Source organism: Anopheles cruzii, chromosome 3 (assembly GCF_943734635.1).
Source record: "Anopheles cruzii chromosome 3, idAnoCruzAS_RS32_06, whole genome shotgun sequence".
Classification (NCBI taxonomy): Eukaryota; Metazoa; Arthropoda; class Insecta; order Diptera; family Culicidae; genus Anopheles; species Anopheles cruzii.
Window position 1 is genome coordinate 21,475,147 of NC_069145.1, and position 21,081 is coordinate 21,496,227.

The 21,081-nt window shown below is 50.4% G+C and overlaps 1 protein-coding gene across 5 annotated transcripts in view; it reads left to right on the top strand.

The window, feature by feature from the left end:
- LOC128273982 (collagen alpha chain CG42342) overlaps window positions 1–21,081 on the top strand; it is an 85,593-nt gene that overhangs the window by 50,039 nt on the left and 14,473 nt on the right. For 3 of the 5 annotated variants that reach the window (XM_053012059.1, XM_053012057.1, XM_053012060.1), the window contains 6 exons: window positions 8,103–8,138; window positions 8,412–8,483; window positions 10,813–10,881; window positions 15,838–16,017; window positions 16,089–16,194; window positions 16,280–16,368. In XM_053012059.1, coding sequence (XP_052868019.1) covers window positions 8,103–8,138; window positions 8,412–8,483; window positions 10,813–10,881; window positions 15,838–16,017; window positions 16,089–16,194; window positions 16,280–16,368 — 552 coding nt within the window. Of the gene's footprint in view, window positions 1–8,102; window positions 8,139–8,411; window positions 8,484–10,812; window positions 10,882–13,951; window positions 14,006–15,837; window positions 16,018–16,088; window positions 16,195–16,279; window positions 16,369–21,081 lie in introns of all 5 variants that reach the window. The other 2 variants (XM_053012058.1, XM_053012061.1) reach the window with 1 other exon arrangement.

Consider the following 21,081-nt stretch of genomic DNA (forward strand, 5'->3'; position numbering starts at 1 on the left):
TCCTGACCGACGGAGGCCCCTTCGCGACTTACAATGCCTAAGTTATTGTCGACAGTACGAGCCGCTGACAGTCGTTGTCGTTGTCGTCTTTCGACTGACAGCTGCGGGAACGCCGGGATTGCCTTCTCCACTTAGCACGGCAAATCAACCGATCACTTCGCGCCGACGACAGTTGTCTGTACCTCGGTCTCGACCGAGGGCGAGACAGCCTGGTGGTGGGTTTTTTAGAAAAAAGGTAATCGTTCCTCGGCGGGTCTTCCGCGTAGAGACCACCACCAAGCCGGCCGGCGGTGGTGGTAATGTGATGATATAGATGATGATCCTACTCCGACAGGAGCTTAGCAGCCGCGCCGTTAGCTTCCGTGCCGCGATAATTTATCATCACCCTCTCCGGATTTTAGCCGAGCCGGCCTTTGCCCAAGAAGTCTAAGGCGATGGCTAGAAAGAAAGGCGGCACAAAGAAGCAGCAGAAACCCATGCACATGTCTACGACAGTTAAGACTGTTGGCAGTGATACGGTTGGGACGTATGTTGCAGAGATAGGTCTGTGAACATCGACCGATCCGGAAGTGGGTTGGTCAGTAGACCAGACCCGATAAGACCATCGCAAAGCCCAACTCCGCGAATGCATCCTCCACCCCGACATCTGACCAGATTGGATGCACGTTTGACCAGCTGGGTGCAAACTACCGAAAAGGATATTCACTCGACGTTCCACGAGGGGCGGGAGCGCTCGGGGTTGGGAAGAAAAATAGTTTTGCTTAATCTCTAATTGCCAATTATGCAGTAAGAAGACATACGAAAAACGGGGAAAACTTTTTCCCGTTTGTCGGAAGCAAACAATCCGCAGTTTCCCGGGGTTCGCTGGGTCACCGGACATGTGGTACCCCGGCACATGTGTGTGCTGCTCGGATCCGTTAGACAATTTATGGAACCTACAGGGAAAGTGCCCGAAGTGGGGTCCTGTACTATGTGCATGCAAGGACGCTAGCGTGGCGAAGGCATCCGATCCGGACGAGTGCGAGGTTCGCGGAAGTGGCCACGGAGCCACTTTTCCGTTCGCCGAGTCGTTTGTTCTCCATTATCACTTCCAGCCCCACCGTCCCACACTTCCGGCCCCTGGTCCTTGATTTGACAAATCGTGTAGAACCGTGGCAAGCACCCCGGCTCCACTTGTTCTACAGCGCTTCCAGAAATCGGTCCATTTCTATCCCGAGAGAGAGAGAGACCCCGACCAAAGTAGAGTTCATGCTAGACACTAGCAGAAGAAAATTTGTACCACGGACACAGGATCTTTTGGGGCGCCCGGCTGGGTGGTGGTGGCCTCGACGGGTGCACCACTGTGATGTTGATGTTGAGTAGAGAAATTATTAATACACGACACCGACACAGACTCTTCCAGACAATCCCCAGACTAATCGGTTCGGAAAATAGTCGTACGTAGCCGGACCGGAGACCTAAACAGAGCGGATGGGCGCTACGCTCGGGACCAGGGGCCGTGTTTGCTCTGGAACAAGGAAACACGTTATAGCCCCGCGGGCACGAAGTCCTTGCCGTCGGGAATTGAGTTACTGTAATTATTGTGCATCGACGTGAAACGAACGTCCTCGGAGGACGCAACATCGAGACATAAAACAGTGCCCGGTCCAGCTAGAGCTAAAGTCTAGCGTAGAGCAATTACGGTTTACAGTATCGGGTACACGGAGCGTCACAGGACATATGTTCTGCTGATGAACACAAACGGAATCTTTTGTTTTGTAGTGCGCAAACGGTGCAAGCGATACATAATAGATTTTAATAAATAGTATATCAACTTGCCTGCTGTCCGTTCTTTTGTACTCAATTAATTTGTTTATTAAATTTCCAATTAATTTTTCTGAACTACTCAAAATGTCTGTTCGTTTCTTCCGATAATTTATTCCTTCATTATTATAAATATCTCCATACTTGGACAACTATTTAACATACTTCTTTACTATTGAACGTTTTCGTCTTTTCATCGACGACAGATCTTTGATGACATTGGTGAAGGCTCGCCATGACACATTAAACTCGTTGCTTTTCTTGAATTCTGTTGCGTTGTTTTGAATACGATGAACATGTTGTGCATTGAAGATTTAAAATAGCGTATTTTAAAAGTTTGTAACTATTGCACGACTTATTGTAACGACAATCACTGACTCGTATGACGTTCAATGATATCAACCTCATCCATCGCTACCTAGCAAAACCATAGTTCAAGAGTCAACAGCACACTAATTGAAGTCACTTTTGAACTACGCAAGCATAAAGAACATTAAAGCTTTCACCGTGAAAGAGTTCCACAACAAGTTCCATTGTGCGGGGCACAATCGATGCAAATGCTCGCCAATCGACGGAGCAGTATGCAGCGAGCGCACTACAATAAACTTTGACAGACGAAACATTAGTGTTTCGGCTCCCCACCACCAGCCAGGCGGCCTCTATTTATGGCCAATTAAGAGTTTTGTTGCGAACTTGGCGAACCCGGTACTGGAATGCGGTATCAAGTCCGCTCGAGCCGAGAGCCGTATCCCGTAGTATTTTTTGTTTTGCTGTCGTTGCCTGTTCCTCCCCATTGAAAGGACCCTTTCAAGAGCACCGCTCCACAAGCGTAAGAATCCTTTTAGCGTGCAGCTCTCGAGCCTCGCGCCTGTCAGGTTACGGTGACTGAATGCGAAAGGACGTGAAAGGATCAAGTCACTCCACATTCGCTCACTTAAAAGCACCGGCGTGTGAGTGGTATGATTTCTTCCGCGGCTCCGGGCCCGGGCCGGTCTGCAAAGTCACGGGCCTAGCACTGGGCCCAGCACTAGTTCAGGACAAGCAAAATGGGCGGCTTACTCTTACTCCGTGTGTGCCATGAAAAGTCAGGTCGAATTAAGTGTTGGCTGCGCGTTTTTCCTTTCGCCTATTTTGTTATGCTTTTCTGCGACCCACGTGTGTGTGTGTTTCGTTTTTTTTTTGGTGTCGTTCTCTTTGCTCCTGACGCTTCCGATGTACGAAGGACTTGTCGGAAGCCGGGCGAACAACCGGTTCATCACCGCTTACCGTCTCCGGATAGCCGTAGCGCCGTCGCTTCGGTGCGCAACCTGACACCGGGAGCAGTCTTCGGAGTGAAAAATGGAACTGGCAGCCGGGCTGGCGTGTGTAAAAGTCCGCAGACACACTCCGGTCCGAAAGGTGTAATCCTTCGTCACGATGTTCACACGGCGCACCGAACCTGCAGGCGTGCCCTTTGACAGTGGATCTAATTGCTGATAAATTATTCCACCGTACGGTAGCTTAACTCCGTGTGCTCCGTGGCCGCAAAGGGCCACGTACGGTCGACCCGTCCGCCGGTCGAGTTTTTGGCGGGCACTTTGGGGCGGTGAAGGATGCAACAATTTAATTTCAACAATGAAAACAAGTATGTTGCCGCCCCCGGACCCGCTCACGGTCCCGGGTTCGAGCACAGCGCTCTTGTTCCGGCAACTTCTCCTTCGGGGCCCCAGACTCTCGATGGCAGTCGGTGGCGCCAGCGTGTGCATGTTCATTTCCGTCAACAAGTTTGTTGCGCTGGTCGAACGGGAGAAGCAGAATTTACTTTTAGCACACACACACGGTCTCGGTCTCGGTCTCGGTCCCGGCCCACACCAAAATGGCGCCTTTGGCGTGTGAGTGGTTTTCGTACCACTTCAGCCATTCAACGGTGTGCCCCTGTGCAGAAGACAGCGGAACGGAATGTTGTAGACTACAACCGGAAGCGACCAGAACCCCAGAGGGCTCGATGTGCGAAATGTCTGTACGAGTGTCCCTCCCATCCACGTCTTGGTGGGCTGGGCGCCGGCTCTGGCGTCGAGTTTTAATTTCATCTCCAAGTGTGCGCTCTCTACGCAAAACGCTTATGCTAACGGCGTAGAACCGCAGGTCCTCGGTGGACGACGGTGGAGCTATGCGGCAACCTGCAGCGAGGCGACATAAAACTGTGAATTAACGGCACATTCCGTCGTCCGTGCCGGGTTGAAAAGGAAACAGAGAGAGAGAGAGTTAAAAATATCCAACAGCTCCGCTGGTCTTTGGTCGAACCAAGCACACGGAAACAAAGACCAGGAATTAGCCCAGCCTTATGGCGAGCCGGATGAGTTACGTTGCCGCGCCACGAGCTGTGGAAGCACAATTTATGTTTTCCGGAAGAAAAACAAAGTACACCGGGGCCCCGGAGCCACGACGCGGGAGACGACGATGCCAGCTGCTCCGGAGCTCCGGGACCCAGCGCCGGAAAGATGATGAAGTATATCATTTTGTAATTACCCTGTTGGTGAAGGAACACCGCCAAAAAACACAGCAGGATCCGGTTCCGCCCACCGAGCCAATGCACAGGACCTGGCCTGCAGAACTCGCCTTTGAACAAGTTCACAGGGCCAACTGCTGGATGAACTCCCCAGGAATCCTCCTCGCTCTGGAAGCCGGGAATAGTTTTGCTCGTCCCACACTGCTACGCGGCCAGCGGCGGCGCCCGCCGGGGTAGAAAGCATAACTTTTCGGGACAGGCCCCATTCCCCGCAAGGCCACTCTAGCGCTCCTGTGCACCGGTGTTGACCCCAGCCAGAACGCTGGCGTTACCGTTTAAGTATGACGAACAGGCAAGGCAGCCACTTCACTACAAAGTGAAAGAATGCATGAATACCTGAGCTTCGGCAGGGGGGCATGGCCCATGGAGATACTATCAAAGGGCCAACTTTTCAATATGCTATTAACTAGCAAGATACTTTGGTGTACTACCAGTTGATCCGGTGCCGGTAAAGAGGTGCCAAACACCGTCATCATCATCATCGTCATCTTCGCCGTTATCATCAATACTTGGCGAACGTTGTTGACCTCGAGTCTCGAAACTTTGGTTCGCTAAAAATGAGAGAGGGAGAACTTACACCGAAAAGTGGCCAGGAAGCGCCTCGAAAAGTTCGCATTCATTTTTAATTGCAACTCACTCTCTCTCGCTCTGGGCCAATCCCATTTATCTGATAAGAAGCAGCGCGATGCTACTACGACATATTTTGGGTGAAAAGCGTCTTTCTCTTGGGGCGAAGTTTTCGCGAGCGAATGGAAAATTCTAATAGTGATGAAATTTCAGTCAGCACTTTTAGCTGAACGCTGAATTCGTGACCCTTTTTTCCAAATCACCAACTCCATAGACATCGCCTTTTGTTGTACCCAAATCATCCCGGAACGGCATTGAGTGATGACGTTTTAGCGTCCTTCATCGGTTTGTGAAGTATGGAAGTGTTTCCGGAGGATTGAGTTTTAATTCGCGCATTTCTGAAATGACCCTCATAGGACGCTATATTTTGCGAGGTTCTTTGTATTTCATTGTGACTTTTGGTTTGATTATTTGTTTTTTTTTGTAGCTTTACAGATGTTTAAATCAAACGCTATTTTTAATCATTATTCAGTAGTTCCAATAATTGTACTAATATTTAACTGTCAACGTCATAACATATTGAAGGAAAATATAATGATTTGTATTATGATCTGCCTGGATGTGGACTTACTGAATTTTACCAGGGAATCAGGGACCTTCTGCACCTATCGCATTACGATATGATCCTACTGTTGGTTATCAGACATTCAACAGATTAAGAACAAACAGATGTTTGTTTCAATATTATTCCCGAGTTTATTGAAATCGGTTTGCTAAATATGATATGGAATTTTCAATTTAGAGTCTGGTCTATTGGTTGGTTGTGATAGCAATTACGTTTTAAGACATTCCTCATGCGATAGATATTGAGACAATTTCCAAGTGCTGGTTACAATTTATTGATCTCTCTCAAGAAGCATCAGCAATATGTTCCAATTGTTACAGACTTCATGCATCGACAGGAAAGTTGTTGATTGAATTGACATTGGTCCCGGATAATGTTGCGTTTGACGGTAAACATTGCACCCGAGTTAACTCGTTTGTTTTGTGTGTGACTCAAACTTTATTGAATGACTCGTTTGACTTGATATACTTGATATGGTAATAAGAGGTGTCCTCATCACAACGTAACGTATGAGCGTTGTGAACGTTATCTGAGGGAAAAGGATGAACGATTACCCGATGATACAGACAAAGTGGCAGAGAGCCGAATACACGGAAACACGTTCAACAAATAGCACCGGTTCTTAGCATAACAGATGCCGGAGGCTCTCGGGACCAACAACAAACAGGGCGTATGTAAATTGAATTAAAGTCGTACAAATTAGAGAACGAGAATTTGTTTGAACAAAACCCTGCCGCTGCCGCTGCCGCCGGCATCGGTTGGGAGCGCCCCGCGGGAAGCGATAAATTATGGCCCCAAACTTTCACAACCCGTCCGCGGTTTGCAGCTGATCAGCAGTTGATGGAAAGTTCGGGGCGAGAAACTTTTTACGCCACCCCCCGACGGCAGGAGTCGAAATGTTCTGTTAAATTAAACTCCATCGAACAGAAGTTATTGGGTTAGCGAAACTCGCATTTGCGGTCCATTCTTTCTTCACCCTTTGATGCGATGCGAAGCCGCACCAAGTATTGCCATCAATTCAGCCAACAACCACTCCACGGGGCCAATCCCCGTTCAGGTGGTTCCGTCAATAGACCCAGTCCGGTGTCGGTTGATGGATAGCAGCGCAGCGCCCGGTTACAATGTTCCCTTGCGTGTGGCTTTAAAACGTTGTTTGCTGACAGGGCACAACTTCACCACTCACCACTCCGGTCGACTTCGCATCCCTCGCGAGTATCGATGGGCTGGGCTGGGGCTGGAAACGACTTCTAACGAGCCACGAGTACCTCACACATTTCACCACATGTTAATTCGTTTATACCCCAGTTCCGGTGAGTAAATAGGTGGCTGAGCCCGGTGCCTCGCTGCCATTAGCCCGGCTCATGGGAAGCCCCACAGCCGACCTGATCGATTCGGACCCAAAACCGTTGCGTTGCCAACTGTAAGCGAGAAGAGTGATGGACGTACCGAAGCGGCCGGGGCTTTGTCCAAATTTTGCTGACATATTTACATTTAGGGTTTTCGGGAGGTGCCTGCCCTTCCGAGATTGAAGTGGCCCGATAGCGATTCTTGGTTCGGCATTCTGTTGCGCCCGGTGGCTAATAAACGTGCCACGTGCCAAGCATCCCGACGAGAACCCGAGGGGCCCAACATTGGCGGGCTCAGGGAGGGCTTAACATAAAAATTGATCACCGTTCGCTATTTCGGAAGTCGTAAAACGCGCCCTCTTCGCAGTACGGTGCCAACAAACCTGCTCCCGGGGAAGCGCTCTCTGGCAACTTGGGGCTTTGGGAGTTGAGACCAGGCGTTCTCAAAATCAAGCTACGCCGCCGGCGGATGTTGGCAATGGCAGAAAATTTTCATTTTATGATAATCATTATTATAATTTAACCAGCACCGGCACACCGGAGTTGATGGCGTGACTCACAATGCCTCGAAGCCGATCGGGAAGTATCGTGTCCTAGTGTGGCAAATCGCATAAATGAAACGTCAATTTGCACCTCATGATCCGGAGTTGTGCTACGATTTATTGAACTCCCGGTTCCTGGAGAGTCCGGGACCCGCGGGACAGGACGAGTGGTTCGAAACCCCCTCAAAGGGGTCAACCGGATGATGCCGTTCAGTGTCAGACGCTACCGCACGTTCTCGAAGTTCTCGTCCGCGCTGGTAATTGGAGCTCTCGCCCACTTAGCAAGGGTGTTGCCGGTGGGCAACAGAGATACTTTCGCTCTAAAGCCAATCGAGCCAAAGGTTGTACAGCTGATAAGAAAACACTAAATGCCTCACCGAGCGCCTGTGAGGCGTCCGATTGCCCAGGACGCTCTAGTATATCGGCCTGCATGATCTTATTGCGTTATTTATGGCTTCGAAGTTTATCTTCCGAACGATAAGAAACTAACTCCGCCCGGCCGGTACGATGGCGAGGCGAGAAGATAATTCCTCGGCTAATCGAATTGTTCTTTCGTTCTCTTTTCTTCTCCTTTCCGGCTCACGTCTCGACCCCGTCCGATCGCTGGCTGGACATCCACTGCCGTTGCCGCTGGAAAACACACGTTCAACGACCCGACCCGCCCGCGACAGGGTCCGATAGGATTAGACGGTCCGAAGGGTGAACCGGTAAGTAGCGCTGGGTGGCGTACGTTGGTACGTGTTGCTTAGCACGCCGTCGACCCGAGGGTTCCACGTCCTAGTGTGTGTGTGTCTGTGTGTCCCCTCGCACGTAACGATGCCACAAACTCATTTGTTTGCATTTCGTTATTTTTCCACTCAATTTATGCTCGGTGCCCGCCGGGTCCAGCAAAAAGGGCCGGCCCTACGACACACACACAGCACAGGAACAGGACGATTCAATTAAAATGTTGGTTTTCCCTTTCCCCGTCCCCCCAACAGGGCCGAGCAGGCGACAAGGGCTCGAAAGGTGAAGTCGGTGTGCCGCCGGTCGACGTGTTCCAGACAGTGAAGGTAATTTATCTGGGCACCAATTGCTCAGTCCCGTTTGCGCGGGCTCTCTCTCTTTCTCTCTCCCTCTCTCTCTCTCTCTCTCTCTCGCTCTGACCGTGTCGTAGGATCAGCCGATCCAGGGGAAACATCCATCACCCGGAGATGGTACTGATAATAATTTGATTTAAATTTTTCCTATCGTTCCCGGACTGGATCGTTCCGGTCCGGGATCTTGGTCCACAGCGTCTTCGAGCGAGATGTAACGGATGGTAGTGGTGTGTGTCACAGTCCTCGACAGAGTCGGAGCAACGCCAGCTAGTCCATTTCGTTAGTTCCTTCTTGAGGAAGGTGTCCACATAACCGTTCGCTTGGTCGGAGCCCCATGGAACTGATGTGGCTAATTCGAGCAACTGCTCCGCCACTCCAAGTGTCACGGACCTGTCACTACGGCGCAATCGCTGGCAATCCATTGAGTTGTCTCAGCTGCCGGTGGACGCGCACCGTCGCTTCCGGTCAGCCCGAGCTGATTGATGCTCCTTCGCTGCTGGCCAAGGATCGGTGCAAATAATAGCCGAACGATGCTCCTGCTCCTTGTAGCTGGCTCGTTACGGAGCTGATGGCACTCGCCCGCGAACGACGACGATGTAATTATGATTAATTGATTAACTCCATGCCAAGAACTTCGTCACATCAAAGAGGGCCCACGAGTCCCGGTGCCTATAAACAACTCGATTGTCCCGGCGATGGAGGTCGCCCTGGGCAATAAATATTGTACTTTAAAGCCATCCTTCCACATCCTGGACCGTCCGCCACTCGGCGGTGGTCCTGCGTTCTCCAACCGCAACCCACCGTGAAGCGGGTTGATTAAACAATGAAAGATCGAAAGCCTCCGATACCGGGGCGTACAGGTTCCGACTCCAGGGTTTCGTCTCGGGTTAACCTAGCAAAGTACCGATAATTCTTCGGCGCTGCGAGCGACGCCAGGCCTAGATCTACCGTGCAACCCGCCGGCTGGGGCCAGTATCGAAACATACCTGTTTACCTACATTTAACCAACCGTTCGCTGTGGCCAGGTTTTTTGGTCCAATCAAGCCGCTATCTAAAGTGGTTGGCCGTGGGCGGCCGCCCGGGTCGGATCGGTTCCCCCCTCTGGTTTCCGGATGGGCCGCGAGCATGCTAGACCCTAGACCCTTCCCGCCCCTGGAAGCGAAGGAGGCTTTCGTTAAAACATTGACTCAATTTATTAATTAGCTCATAGAGGAGAATGTTTACTTTGCACGCGACCCGACCGGAAGGACCTAGGGCGAACGCCCCGGCCAAGCCGTGTCCGACGAACAAAGAACAAACCAGTGTCTAACGGGCGCCGGAGGTTAAGTGGATACTTGGCAACGGAACGAAAAAGAATGTAATTGAATTTTCATCATCCATCGAAGTGTGCGGCGCAGACTACGGAGCAGATCTTGTCGGAGGCCATCCAGACGTCGTTCCCCAAGAGTGAAGTCAGCGTCCCGGAAGGGGGTCAAATAAATTGACTGGAAGTTACAATTTGGTCGCACGAAAAAGGCATAGAGAGAAAGAGAGAGAGAAGGGGGGAAACGATGTTAAATTTCATATCGACACGGCGACCACGGAGTTCCCGTCATCGGAAGGTGACGTCATCGCGCAGACTTCGCTGCGCTGCGATTAGTCTGATAACAAGTGAGAGCTTCCAGCGAACCCGATTGCTCAACACACATAGCGTCCGCGATTCCTACCAGTGTCCCCCTCTGACCCATCATGTTCCCCGCATCTGGTCTGTCGGTTACACCGTGGCCACACCGCTCCGCTCCGGCGGTGCTGTGACCTACGCGGGCAGCAAACGAGCGTGCGCCATTTACGGAGAATTAAACTGCAAATTGCCGCATCCTTTCTCAGGTCGCCGTAGCTGGGGGCGTAGCTGTAGCTCCCACCCTACGACGACTATCAACCCACTTCCTGGAGCCGACCACCCGCACCCGTCGGACAGGTCACCCGACGGGGAACGTCGACCTTAGGGGTCATACCCCGAGCCATCGTTCTCTGTGGAGATCTTCAATTAGCCTTTCTTGACGCCGTTAACTCCGGTCTTTTTTTGTAACTCACTATCTCTCTCTCTATTTCTCTTTCTTATCTCATTATGTCTTCATGCATGTACACCCCCTGGTTCCTTTCTATGTCCCATGACAATCCCAATGCATCGCACGGCGCTGGGCGGCGCTGTCTGTCCTCTCGCGTCGTTGGTTCCTGCACTGCGGACATTGGCGGACGATGTCGGAAATCCGTCGCATTTCTGGACCACCAAACCGGGGACCCGCGACCCGCGGCGGCGCAGGGATTAAAGCGCTCGGTAACGACACTGCGCGGTGGCTCCCTGGGCTACGCCGAGATAGTGGCCGTCAAGGTATTTGCTGTGGTCTACTGCCGATCCACGATTCCGTTCCGCTTTCACCCGGGGGGCGTACACCAACCACCGTGCACCTTACCACCGTAGTTTGCTCCACCCGCCCCGCTCACTCACTCACTCACTCCCTCCGTGTGTTTATTATCCACCGTAGTTTGTGTCGTGTATTAGCTGGTTGTTTGTTGGCTGACGGGGTCCACCGACGTAGCGCACCAGATAATCCGCGCGGAATCCACTTCGCATGTTACAACCGGCACCGCCAAACAACTCCGGCGGCCCGCGGATCGGTTCGGCGGTTGGAGGATTAACTCGGGCCCCCGATCGGGCCTCGCGCGGTTCCCCGGTAAAACGGGCGGATCCGGAGTCGTTTGCGGTGTTCCGCCAGTAGTGTGGCCCCCTCCCTGGTACACTTGCCCTTGCGTAGCTGTTTGTGCCGCTTTCCTGTTGCGTTTTGCCGTGTTGCTGCTTGCACCATTACGTGTTGCCCCTTTGCCCGCTAACCCGCGCGTAGCTCGTGCTCTATTTACCCTCCGACCGGATAGCTTTCCGCAGCCCGCAGCATGCTTCTATCATCTGGGGGTTTTGGGTTGTTATTATTAAAATCTTCCGCCCTCCTGGCCCTCGCGGACCGCACCGGGATAATGCGTGCTGGGTGCTCTCAACCAGCAGGTTAGAACCGTGAGTCGGGAAGCAGAAGTCCACAGTGTTGCACGGCTCTCCACGGCGGCGGCACACTGGAAATGGCCTGTGGTCCAATTTTTATTAAATGCATGTGTTTAAGTTTTGACAGACTTATGAAGTCCTTCAAATGTTATTTTTTACCTAATTTCAACCAAAGTCCCTTGAATCCTTTAGAAATCTACTCTTAAAATTAATCACCCACCATTTTACGCCAATCACAACTTTTACTTGTTTTGGTTAATATTTGGGATTTTTGGATGAATGATAGTGAAATTAGTTTCATCATGTCCTATTAGCGTTCCTCTTTGGCAAGTATTTATTAAAATTGTGAGTTAAGGTATACTTGGTATTTATATGTATGTTTCCGTTTATTTCTATATTTCGATAAGTTTATTAGGAAATAGCATCCCACAGGTTAAGTTTTTTTAGAAAATTTCTTCATCATCTCTAATAACAAGTCCTTTTTATTCGGCTCTTGAACAAATAAATACTAAAACATTAGGTGTAGCATTTCTTCTCAAATCCAATTCAACCTGTCAATCTATAATTTGTTGTATGTCTGTAGAAGTGAACCAAAGTCGCCACCGATGATTAGTTCAAAATTAGGCGCAGATTTACGATGCCTCTAACATTTCTGTCCTTAGTTCTGTCCCATTTTTAACTTTAACTAGCTTATTTGTTTTTGTTCGTTTTGGTTTTTTCTTAAGTAGTTCCGTAATATGATAAAAAGGTATAGTAGAACTGGCCAAACGTAGACTTTGGTTAAATGTTTCGCTAATTGTCAATGCCTAATCCACTGCGAGGCAGAAGTTTATCCGCATATTGGTGAAAAACTGTGTAATTCGAAAGCGAAATGATCTCCAAATTTTGTTTTCTTCAAAACCCTAATTCTATCACCTTCCGAGTATACTTCTTAAATTTTTAGTTTAAACATTCCCAAATTGTGCATAGTTTGTGACGGCATCGACCCTCGGCGACCCACTGTGCGGTGAACGCTTAGCCCGAGCCACATTAAAGAATCGCCAGACCATGGTTGTTAACCCGCGTCCAGCCCAGGTTTCAGGGCTCGATCTCGTTAAAAGTGTAAGCTTCCCAGGAGCTTCCGAGCCATAACTTCCACTCAAGCCGGCCCAACCGGGCTCTTCCGGGAGTTCCCGGCGAGACTCTTCAGCCGAGTTGATAAGAACCGGCTCCGAGGTGTGCCGGGAATGGTTGGCGCATTTACCTAGTGGACTTTCGAAGGGGCGCCAGAAAGTAGCTGGAAAGTGGTAACGACGATGGCAACAAAGTAATGAAAACCGTCCATTTCCTACAATATGTTACTTGCTTTCGCCGCAATTGTTCCGCCGCACGGACGTCCGAGGCGGCCGAGAATCGATACATTTTGAAACAACAAACCAGCAACTCTCGTCCTCGTGTGGTGTGTCTTGGGCGCACCGAGCGGTGTTCACCAAGGCGAACGTTACTGATTTAATAAAACAGTGTGTCCCCCGCCGGGCCATGTGGCATGTGTCATGTTGTCCAGCGCCCTTCCGACCTTCGGCCCATAGTGGCCGACGGATGGCCGGACCGTTGTGCACCGTTGTTTTATTGTATGTTTTTAATTAAAAGCAATATTTTATTAAGTTTTTCTCCGTTGGCCCGGCCCGGATGGAGAAAAATATATATTTATTTTGTCGCATGTGTCCCTCTTTGGGTGCTCCTTGCGACCCATGGTCGCATTCCATCACATCCGACTCCCGGACAGTCCCGGGAAACCCGGAGGAAACCTCGGATAATGTTTGAGTTTGCCCTTTCCCCGGTGGTGGCCAACCACAGGAAAGGCAACTACTTTCCGACCGAAACGATGACGGCTGTCGGAGTAAACGGACAAAGTTTTCCAGCCCTCGCTTTCCTTCCGCCCTTCCGTTGGCTGCTCCTGGTCACATATCTCGGCGGATATTGAATTTGACACTCGGACGCTGGCCGTCACCGTGGTTCGCCCGGCTGCGGGCGGCAGAGTAACCCACCACCACCGTGTGCCGTGGGATGGAATTTGTTTGCAACGCCTGCAAATTAGTTGACATTTATACGCCACATACCGCACAGCGCAGTGCTGGGGAATGTGGAAAGTAAATTTTCCACAACATTTCAGGAGTTCGGGTCGCCAATAAAGTCGCCCAATGTGTCGCCTTCTCTCTGACCATCTTTTCCTTCCTTCGCCCGCGTGGTTCGTCCTGTTATTATGGTTTTCCCTCTTTTGTTTTACACTTTTTCCGGTACTTTTGTTGGGTTTTGCACAACACAATGCACAACGCGGGTCACGGGTCAATGCGCGCGCACACACACGCACACGCACTCACTGTCTGCCTCTTATGCACGGGTTGCGGTTCGGCGCTGCGTCCTGCAGGACCTGCAAGCGGCGGGTCATAACGTGTCCGCCGCCAATATCATTCAGCTGAAGGTAAGTGGCACTGGCAAACGGGTTCGACCTCATCGACTGCTGCATCGACTGCTCGTACTCATTCGGATCCTCAGACAGGACCCTCAGCTTGCTTCCTGCGTGAACGGGGTGCATTGGGCATACCGTGGGTTAGACTGCTTCGGGCGTCATCGACTCATCGTAGCTTTCCAGCCATCAGCTTCTTTGGTCTTTATGCTTCACCTCGAAAATGATCTGCAGTACTCGGCATTTTGGGAACCCATTCAATCATATCTCATCCAATCATTACCTTAATTCTGGTTTGCACTCCTTTCGGAAACCAGTCTTTGGATCAGATGATTCGTGTAGATATATTCTTTTCCAAATGCATGCAATGCTTCGCTTGGAACTCACTGACATTCTACACCAAAAGCAGTAGAAATCAAGTAGAAGAGTAATAACCCATCTTATGTTTAATTTTCATGTCGTACCTTTGCTGTGAATGCACGTGTAAAATTTACTTTTATAACTTCAATGAAGTTAGTACACAACGAAATGCAATGTCGAAATGTCTGTTCTTAAAGTAAGTTCAATTATTCGTAGATTTTCGTAGGAAAGTTGTGAGTACCGTAGGTAGAAGCCACAAATAGACAGCCGCAAACTGGCTACGTTTGAAGAATTGGAAGCCAACATTGCTCACCTTTGATGCCTGAATTAATCATCTTAAAGCCATGTGTGCTCCAAATGAAAAGCATAAAGAATGTCAGAAACACCAACTTATCTGGGGCCGAGGCCTTTGCGGGGATCCTTAGCAGACGCTGGTAGATTTTATTCTGGTTGCGGATTATTCGAAGTAGCTTCTCAACGGTACCGTCAGGGCTGTTCCCATTCAAGGGTACTTGGTCCAAGAATTTCAATCTTCATCACCTCCCAAAGTGGGGCATTCGGCAACACTTCGAAAACTTCAGATGCATGCAAACTGTTGGAAATTCCCATTTCCGGAAAACTCAAATGTAGTGCCCGATGCCTGCTCTCGGGGCAGCTTTCCACCTGCATGAATCCAATTTAGATACCTGCAAGCCACCCAGGGTGTGTCTAACCCGACATTCTCCTCACCCCGTGTGTATCGCCTAACACCGAGGCACACGTGCTTCGTGCATTACTTCATCCATTGCTCAACACCTAGCATGCACAATGATGCATGCTTCGGGCCCACCACTCGGAGGGCCCAAACAAAGCGGCTGCGACACATCGTGTGCAACCTTAATGGTTGGGCCGTGTTCGTGCATCTTAAGTTGGAGCCGTTGGACCCGAACGGAGCTTTGAAGAGCCCTCTCGGAGCCCCCTTCGTCGAGCTGGGCGCGTAATTGATAGGCACAGAAAAAATGGCCCTGTCTGGGACGTGAATCCTTCAACTGGCCCTTCGGTACGTGGGACGGCAGATGGATGGACGGCATCACTCGCGCAAAGATGAATGATAAGCGCAAATGAAGCTCGGGACGACCGAAAAGGGTACCGAAGCAGCCCGACGAAAGGATCGGAATCTGGCGGCCTGACAGACGTACGTCAAGGCAACCGACCGTAGCACGACCGCTACCGGTGCGGTGTCAAGTGGACAAATGACAGGTGATGCTCTCGTGGCTCGGTACACTTGTCGTCCGGTGTGATGTGCCGTTGACGTTTTGTCATCTTGAACAAATTGTACGGCCTGCGTGCGACGACGACAACCTGATAGCCCCATCCATCTGTCCCCGGCCCAGCTCGAAGGGTGCTCCGAAGTGGCACCTTCACGCGAGTGTTTCGACACGCTCTCGGGACAACCTCCGAAGGGGTTGCCTGTAGGTATGCTAATTTGAGTCGTGCTGCAATTCCAGGGTGAACCCGGAGAACCAGGACCACCGGGACCACCGGGGCCCCCGGGAGCCACCGGAGCCATCGGTCTGGACGGACGGCAAGGGCCACCGGGCGACCCGGGAGCGAAAGGTGAGCCGGGTCCACCGGGCGAGAAGGGACCGGTTGGCAACCCGGGAACGCCAGGCCTAGCTGGGACGAAGGTAAGACCGCGAGCTGCGCCAATTAGCGTCACACACGCTAACGCTCCGATTTCTGCGTCCGGACTTTGCAGGGTGATCGAGGTGACAAAGGCGATCGAGGACTAACGACACACTTCAAGGGCGATCAGTTCCCGGCGGGCATCATCGAAGGGCCACCCGGTCCACCGGGACCGCCTGGTAAGCCGAATCAATCGATTAAAATCTTCACATCTCACGGCACGTGTCACACTAATATGTTTTAATTTTTTATCGTCACCAACAGGGCCACCGGGGGAGAAGGGTGATCTGGGACCGGAAGGACCTCCGGGGCCGCAGGGCGAGAAGGGACCGCGCGGAAAGCGAGGCAAACGGGTAAGTGATCCGTTCGAATCCGATCTACCCCGAGCACAATCCGAACGACGTGACACGACGACGACGACACTAAACCCACTTTCACGGACTTGACAAGTTTCCCCCCACCGACCCCAAACTGCACTGCTGATTGTCAAAAAAGCAACCCCTGAAAAAAATCGAAACCAATCAGCGCGATGATCGGAATGAGGGCCTCGTGAATTGCACCTTTTGCATCTGTGTTCGCACTAACCGCGTTGACCGTTCGATTGTCCTTCGCCCTGCAGGACATGCATGCCCCACTAACACGCACACACACGCACGCACGCACGGAGAGGGCGGTGAAATTGCTTTCAGCACATTGCATTGTGTTGCTTTGTTGTTTGTTTTGGGTCGTGTTTTTGCATGTGTTTCCGCCGTTTTTTTTATGTTTATTCTGTGATCCGGGACCATCCGGACGCTTTCGTTGATTGCCAAACGAACGGAAGCCATCGTAAAACCGTAAAGAGAAAAAAAACCCTCGCAGAGCGCATCTGGCTTCTGTCAAAACCAAGCACACACACAAAATAAAGATTACACACATAAAACCCCGGACGAGATAAAAGAGATAAATCTGATAACCGGAGCCAGAGCAACATTGGGTTTTTTGCCTTGCCTTCTGAGGTTTGAGCTCTGCGATCCGTTCGCCATAAATGACAAACAAAAAATGGCGCCTGTGTTCCATTAACAACGAAAAACGGTGGCCAATATGTGTCGCGTGGCGCTCGGATAACCAACCAAGCAAAAGGCCGAAAAAGAAAACGATCTACCGGACGTGAGAGCAAACACGAAAATCACCGATCGAGAGACCGATTTTATGAAATTTGCCATTTGGCAGGCCCGTCGGTCGGTGGGGTGACGGAATCAGAAATGGAGCGGTGGATTGGATGGCAATAAAAATTGTATTTAATTTAATTGGATTCTCGGGCAACAATGTAGAGAACGCGCGGCGGAGAAGTCCACTGTCCACCGGTACAGGTCAAGAGATGTATCTCCCAAGTCATGTCTAGGTCGTGGCATCATCGCGGAAAGTCCTTCGCTATGAACTACATTTTATCTGTAATCCGTTGCATTCGTCGTTACTCGCCGTAGACAGCGATCGATTGCTGCATTCCATATCGCTATCGCGAACCCATCACTAATATTTGTCATGAAGTGTGTCCCGTCCCGAATCGAATCACATCCTAACCGTTAGATACCGACCGACGAATTTCGTCAACAGCATGTCCAGCGTCGGGTGGATCGCCACGCGCATCGCATACATCATTAATGCATCTTCTCTTCGCAATTGCACCCGCCGGAGAAATTATTCGCGGAACATCGCTCGCTGATGTCGCACATCGTTATCCGCGAGTCTACCTTCTCGGAACCTTTTGCCAAACCGTGGCCGTGCCGTGGGAGCTTAGCACGATAAACGGAAACAAATAAGCACGCCATGTTCGGGTTTGATCCTGGGCACTACCGAAGGGCCGGTTTGAACTCGTCCTGATGCCCGCCGGACACTGCCGGGCGTGTGTTGTAACCGTTTTCGGTGAAATATCGTTAGCGTAAAATGTGCGAATCCAAGTGTTTTGGATCGTACGGAGTCCAGGTACTTTTCTCTGGACATAAAAGCGCACTGTGGGCGTTAGATTAGTTGGGCAAAAATTTAATGGGACTGTAAATGGGACTTAAGTTTTTTGAAAAAATAGTATTAAAGAAGTCCTTTTGAACTAAACCTTTTCGGTTATGAACTTTTAACAAAAATCACTCTGGAAAACAATATTTTCATTCTTTTTTTCAAGCTTATGTCTTGTCTCGAAATCTGTCTCGTAGATAAAACTTTCTGTTAAAAAGAATTACATTCTAATAGCTTAGAATAGCAGAAAAATTGTACACAAATTACTCAAAAACGCACAAAAATGTCTTGTTTTCCTCCAAAAGCCCAAAATAGTTTTGTGTCCTGTTCTCCTGCTGTGCGCGTGCCGGCCATCGTGAAGTGTTCGATGTCTCTCGCTTTTCATAAATTGGACGTTCGTTCGTTACTCATCAGCTCAGTTCACATTTTGTATTTATTTTACACACCGGCTTGCGCTTAGTGTAGGCTTTCCGGGTTTTCCAAGTCTGATTTGGTCCACGTCCCGATCGCTGATTCACTTTGATTTACATTTTTACGGACTCATGTTCTGCTCTGGGGTCCAAATTGGACAGCTTTTGTGCGAAATATGATACACCCTTAATGCGACGGACGAATGGAGTTTCGAATATCAACATTATGCACCCGCAACCACCTATTGTCAAATTTCCCGAAAACATCACTCAAATCGTCATTTTTCCGAATCCCTTCCGAGACCACAGCGCAATTGTTTGACGAGTCGATATTAATTAAAACCAAGAAGCGTGTGTGTGTGTTCGGATGGACCTAAAGTCAGTCTTTCACATAGGACACCCAAACAAACGGTTCGGTTCGAGAATCGAAAATATGAACCAATGGACCGTAAACCGGCTCCGTAGTTGACGGTTGACCGGTTCCGGTGAGAAGAACAAACGGACATTAAATCCCACATTCGGCCTATTGGTTCGCCCAATTGGGGCGCTTCGAACCTCGTCCGCGTGGCCGAACTACGAAATGCCCATTCTGCCGGCCACTAGAGAACCAATAATTGTGAGGTTAGTGAAATTAGAGGAAGTGGCAGCACCCGCGTCACCCGAAACCACGATTGCGCGAATTTCCAAATTCAACCCACCATCGGTCATTCAATGAGCATAATGAGCATAGTACGCGGCGGGGTGTTGAACCCGGTGGGCGGTGTGGAAGGTGCACCGTGTTCATGATGCGCTTTTTCATGATTGCACAAGGCCGGCCAGACCGGGACCGGTGTGCGAAGGTTTGACTTTCCGCTCTCGTAGCGCCAAAACGACCCAATAGAATGCAATTATGCAGCCGAATGGGTTCGCTAGTCAAATTAATAGCAAACATGGCGGGGACTGAAGAGTTCGGAACTGGAAATTAAAAACAAACTCCATTTCAAATTAGTTTAAAATGGAGGTCAGAAAAAACAAAGCCTTCACCACTGGAGCGCTGAGCTTGGCTGAGCGGAACAAAAAAACGTATCTCGCGTGTGGCGATCCGTAATCGATTCCGTGTTTGCGTACATTTGATTACTGTTGCGAACATTGTTGCGCATCAGCAGCCCGTGCGGCACATGTTTTTCTTTTCCGGTCATGTAAATTGTAAAATGCGCATCAAAGCGCCTGTTTACATTGTGTTAAAGTGCGTAGAAGCAGCACCAAGGACCAAAGCGCGTGCTGGCGAAGATAACAATGAGCATCCCGCGGACGCCAATCCGCAAAACCACCAACGGGATCACGGGAATCGGGGCCATATGCAACGGCGCATAAGCCCTGCGCCACACCGAAGCCTTGGCTCTCGATTTATGTTATCGACAGTGTTTCACCAATTTTCGCTCCATTCGCCGGGCACGCGCCGATCGCCGTACGAACAAACGAACATAAATTACCGCGGACAATATGGTGTCCGGAGCGTGCGATGCGCTCGGAGCGAGAGGGCCGATAAATTTCCCCACCCCACGGCTATGATTTATTCAATTTTTCGCATTTCCCATACCGCCCCGGGGTGGAAAACCGCGACGGTATCGGCAAAGTCGAACCCCCGCGGGCGGGTAGCTCCGTCGGAATTGGGCTCCGCTGGAAAAGCGCCACGTTGGCCACAACCTTTCGGCAGTTTTTCGCTCGATTTGTTGTCTCCGCTCGCCCTCTCGCTCCTTCGGGTTCGGGATATCGGTTTTGGGGGTTCACCAGCATTTCGACAAAGTGGTGGTCAAACGTTTGATTTCCACAAACCGACGCCGGCCAGACGCCGGTTGCCACTAATGTGCACTTTCGGGCACGCACGTTGGTGGCGCACGCGTTTTTATTTGTGGCAGGCTATGGCCATCGAAGGGAAAACCGGGCGCCTGTAGTTAGTAAATTGCATGCACGGGGGGATTATGTTAAATGCTTTCGACAGGTTTTGGTTGCGTAGCGGATTTTTGGTTGGTCTCTACATTTCAAAATCGCTAGATTCTTTGTATTAAAAGCTTTCCAGCTTCATGGTGTCAATTTTAGATCGTTATTAGCATATTTTAGATCACTTTTAGACTTTTCAATTTTAAGTAGTAATTTTGCATGAAGCCTTAAAAGACCAGATTAATTCTACTACGCGGCTCTCGTGCGGACTAAAGCATCAAGTTCGAATTCCGTGCCGCGGAGTAGCTGGAGTTTTATTTCGTACACGCTTTAGTCGTCGTAGTTCCGCTTTTTTATCCGCCTCACTAGCCAGTAATGCACCGCACACAACACACCTGTTCTAACTTCCCACACGGGGAAAGCCGCAGTGCCCGGAGCATAATATACTAAACCGAAAACCACTAAGGTAAGTGCGAACCAACACCCCGCCAGCACGCCCCGAGTAAGAAACCGAGCACCGATGTCCACCACCGACACCTTGCGCACACATTACACGATCATTCGCCTGGCCCGGCAGCTTATGGCGCACATGGCACGCAACAGCAGCACCAGCACCCATCAGCAGCCGAGCCGGGCCAAGCGATGCTCGGGGAGCAATTTCCTGTCAACGAGCGCCGAAACAAACAGCACTTCGGTGGCCGCCCAGAATGAAATGTTGTCACCAGTCAGCCAGCCAGGGCAAGAAAA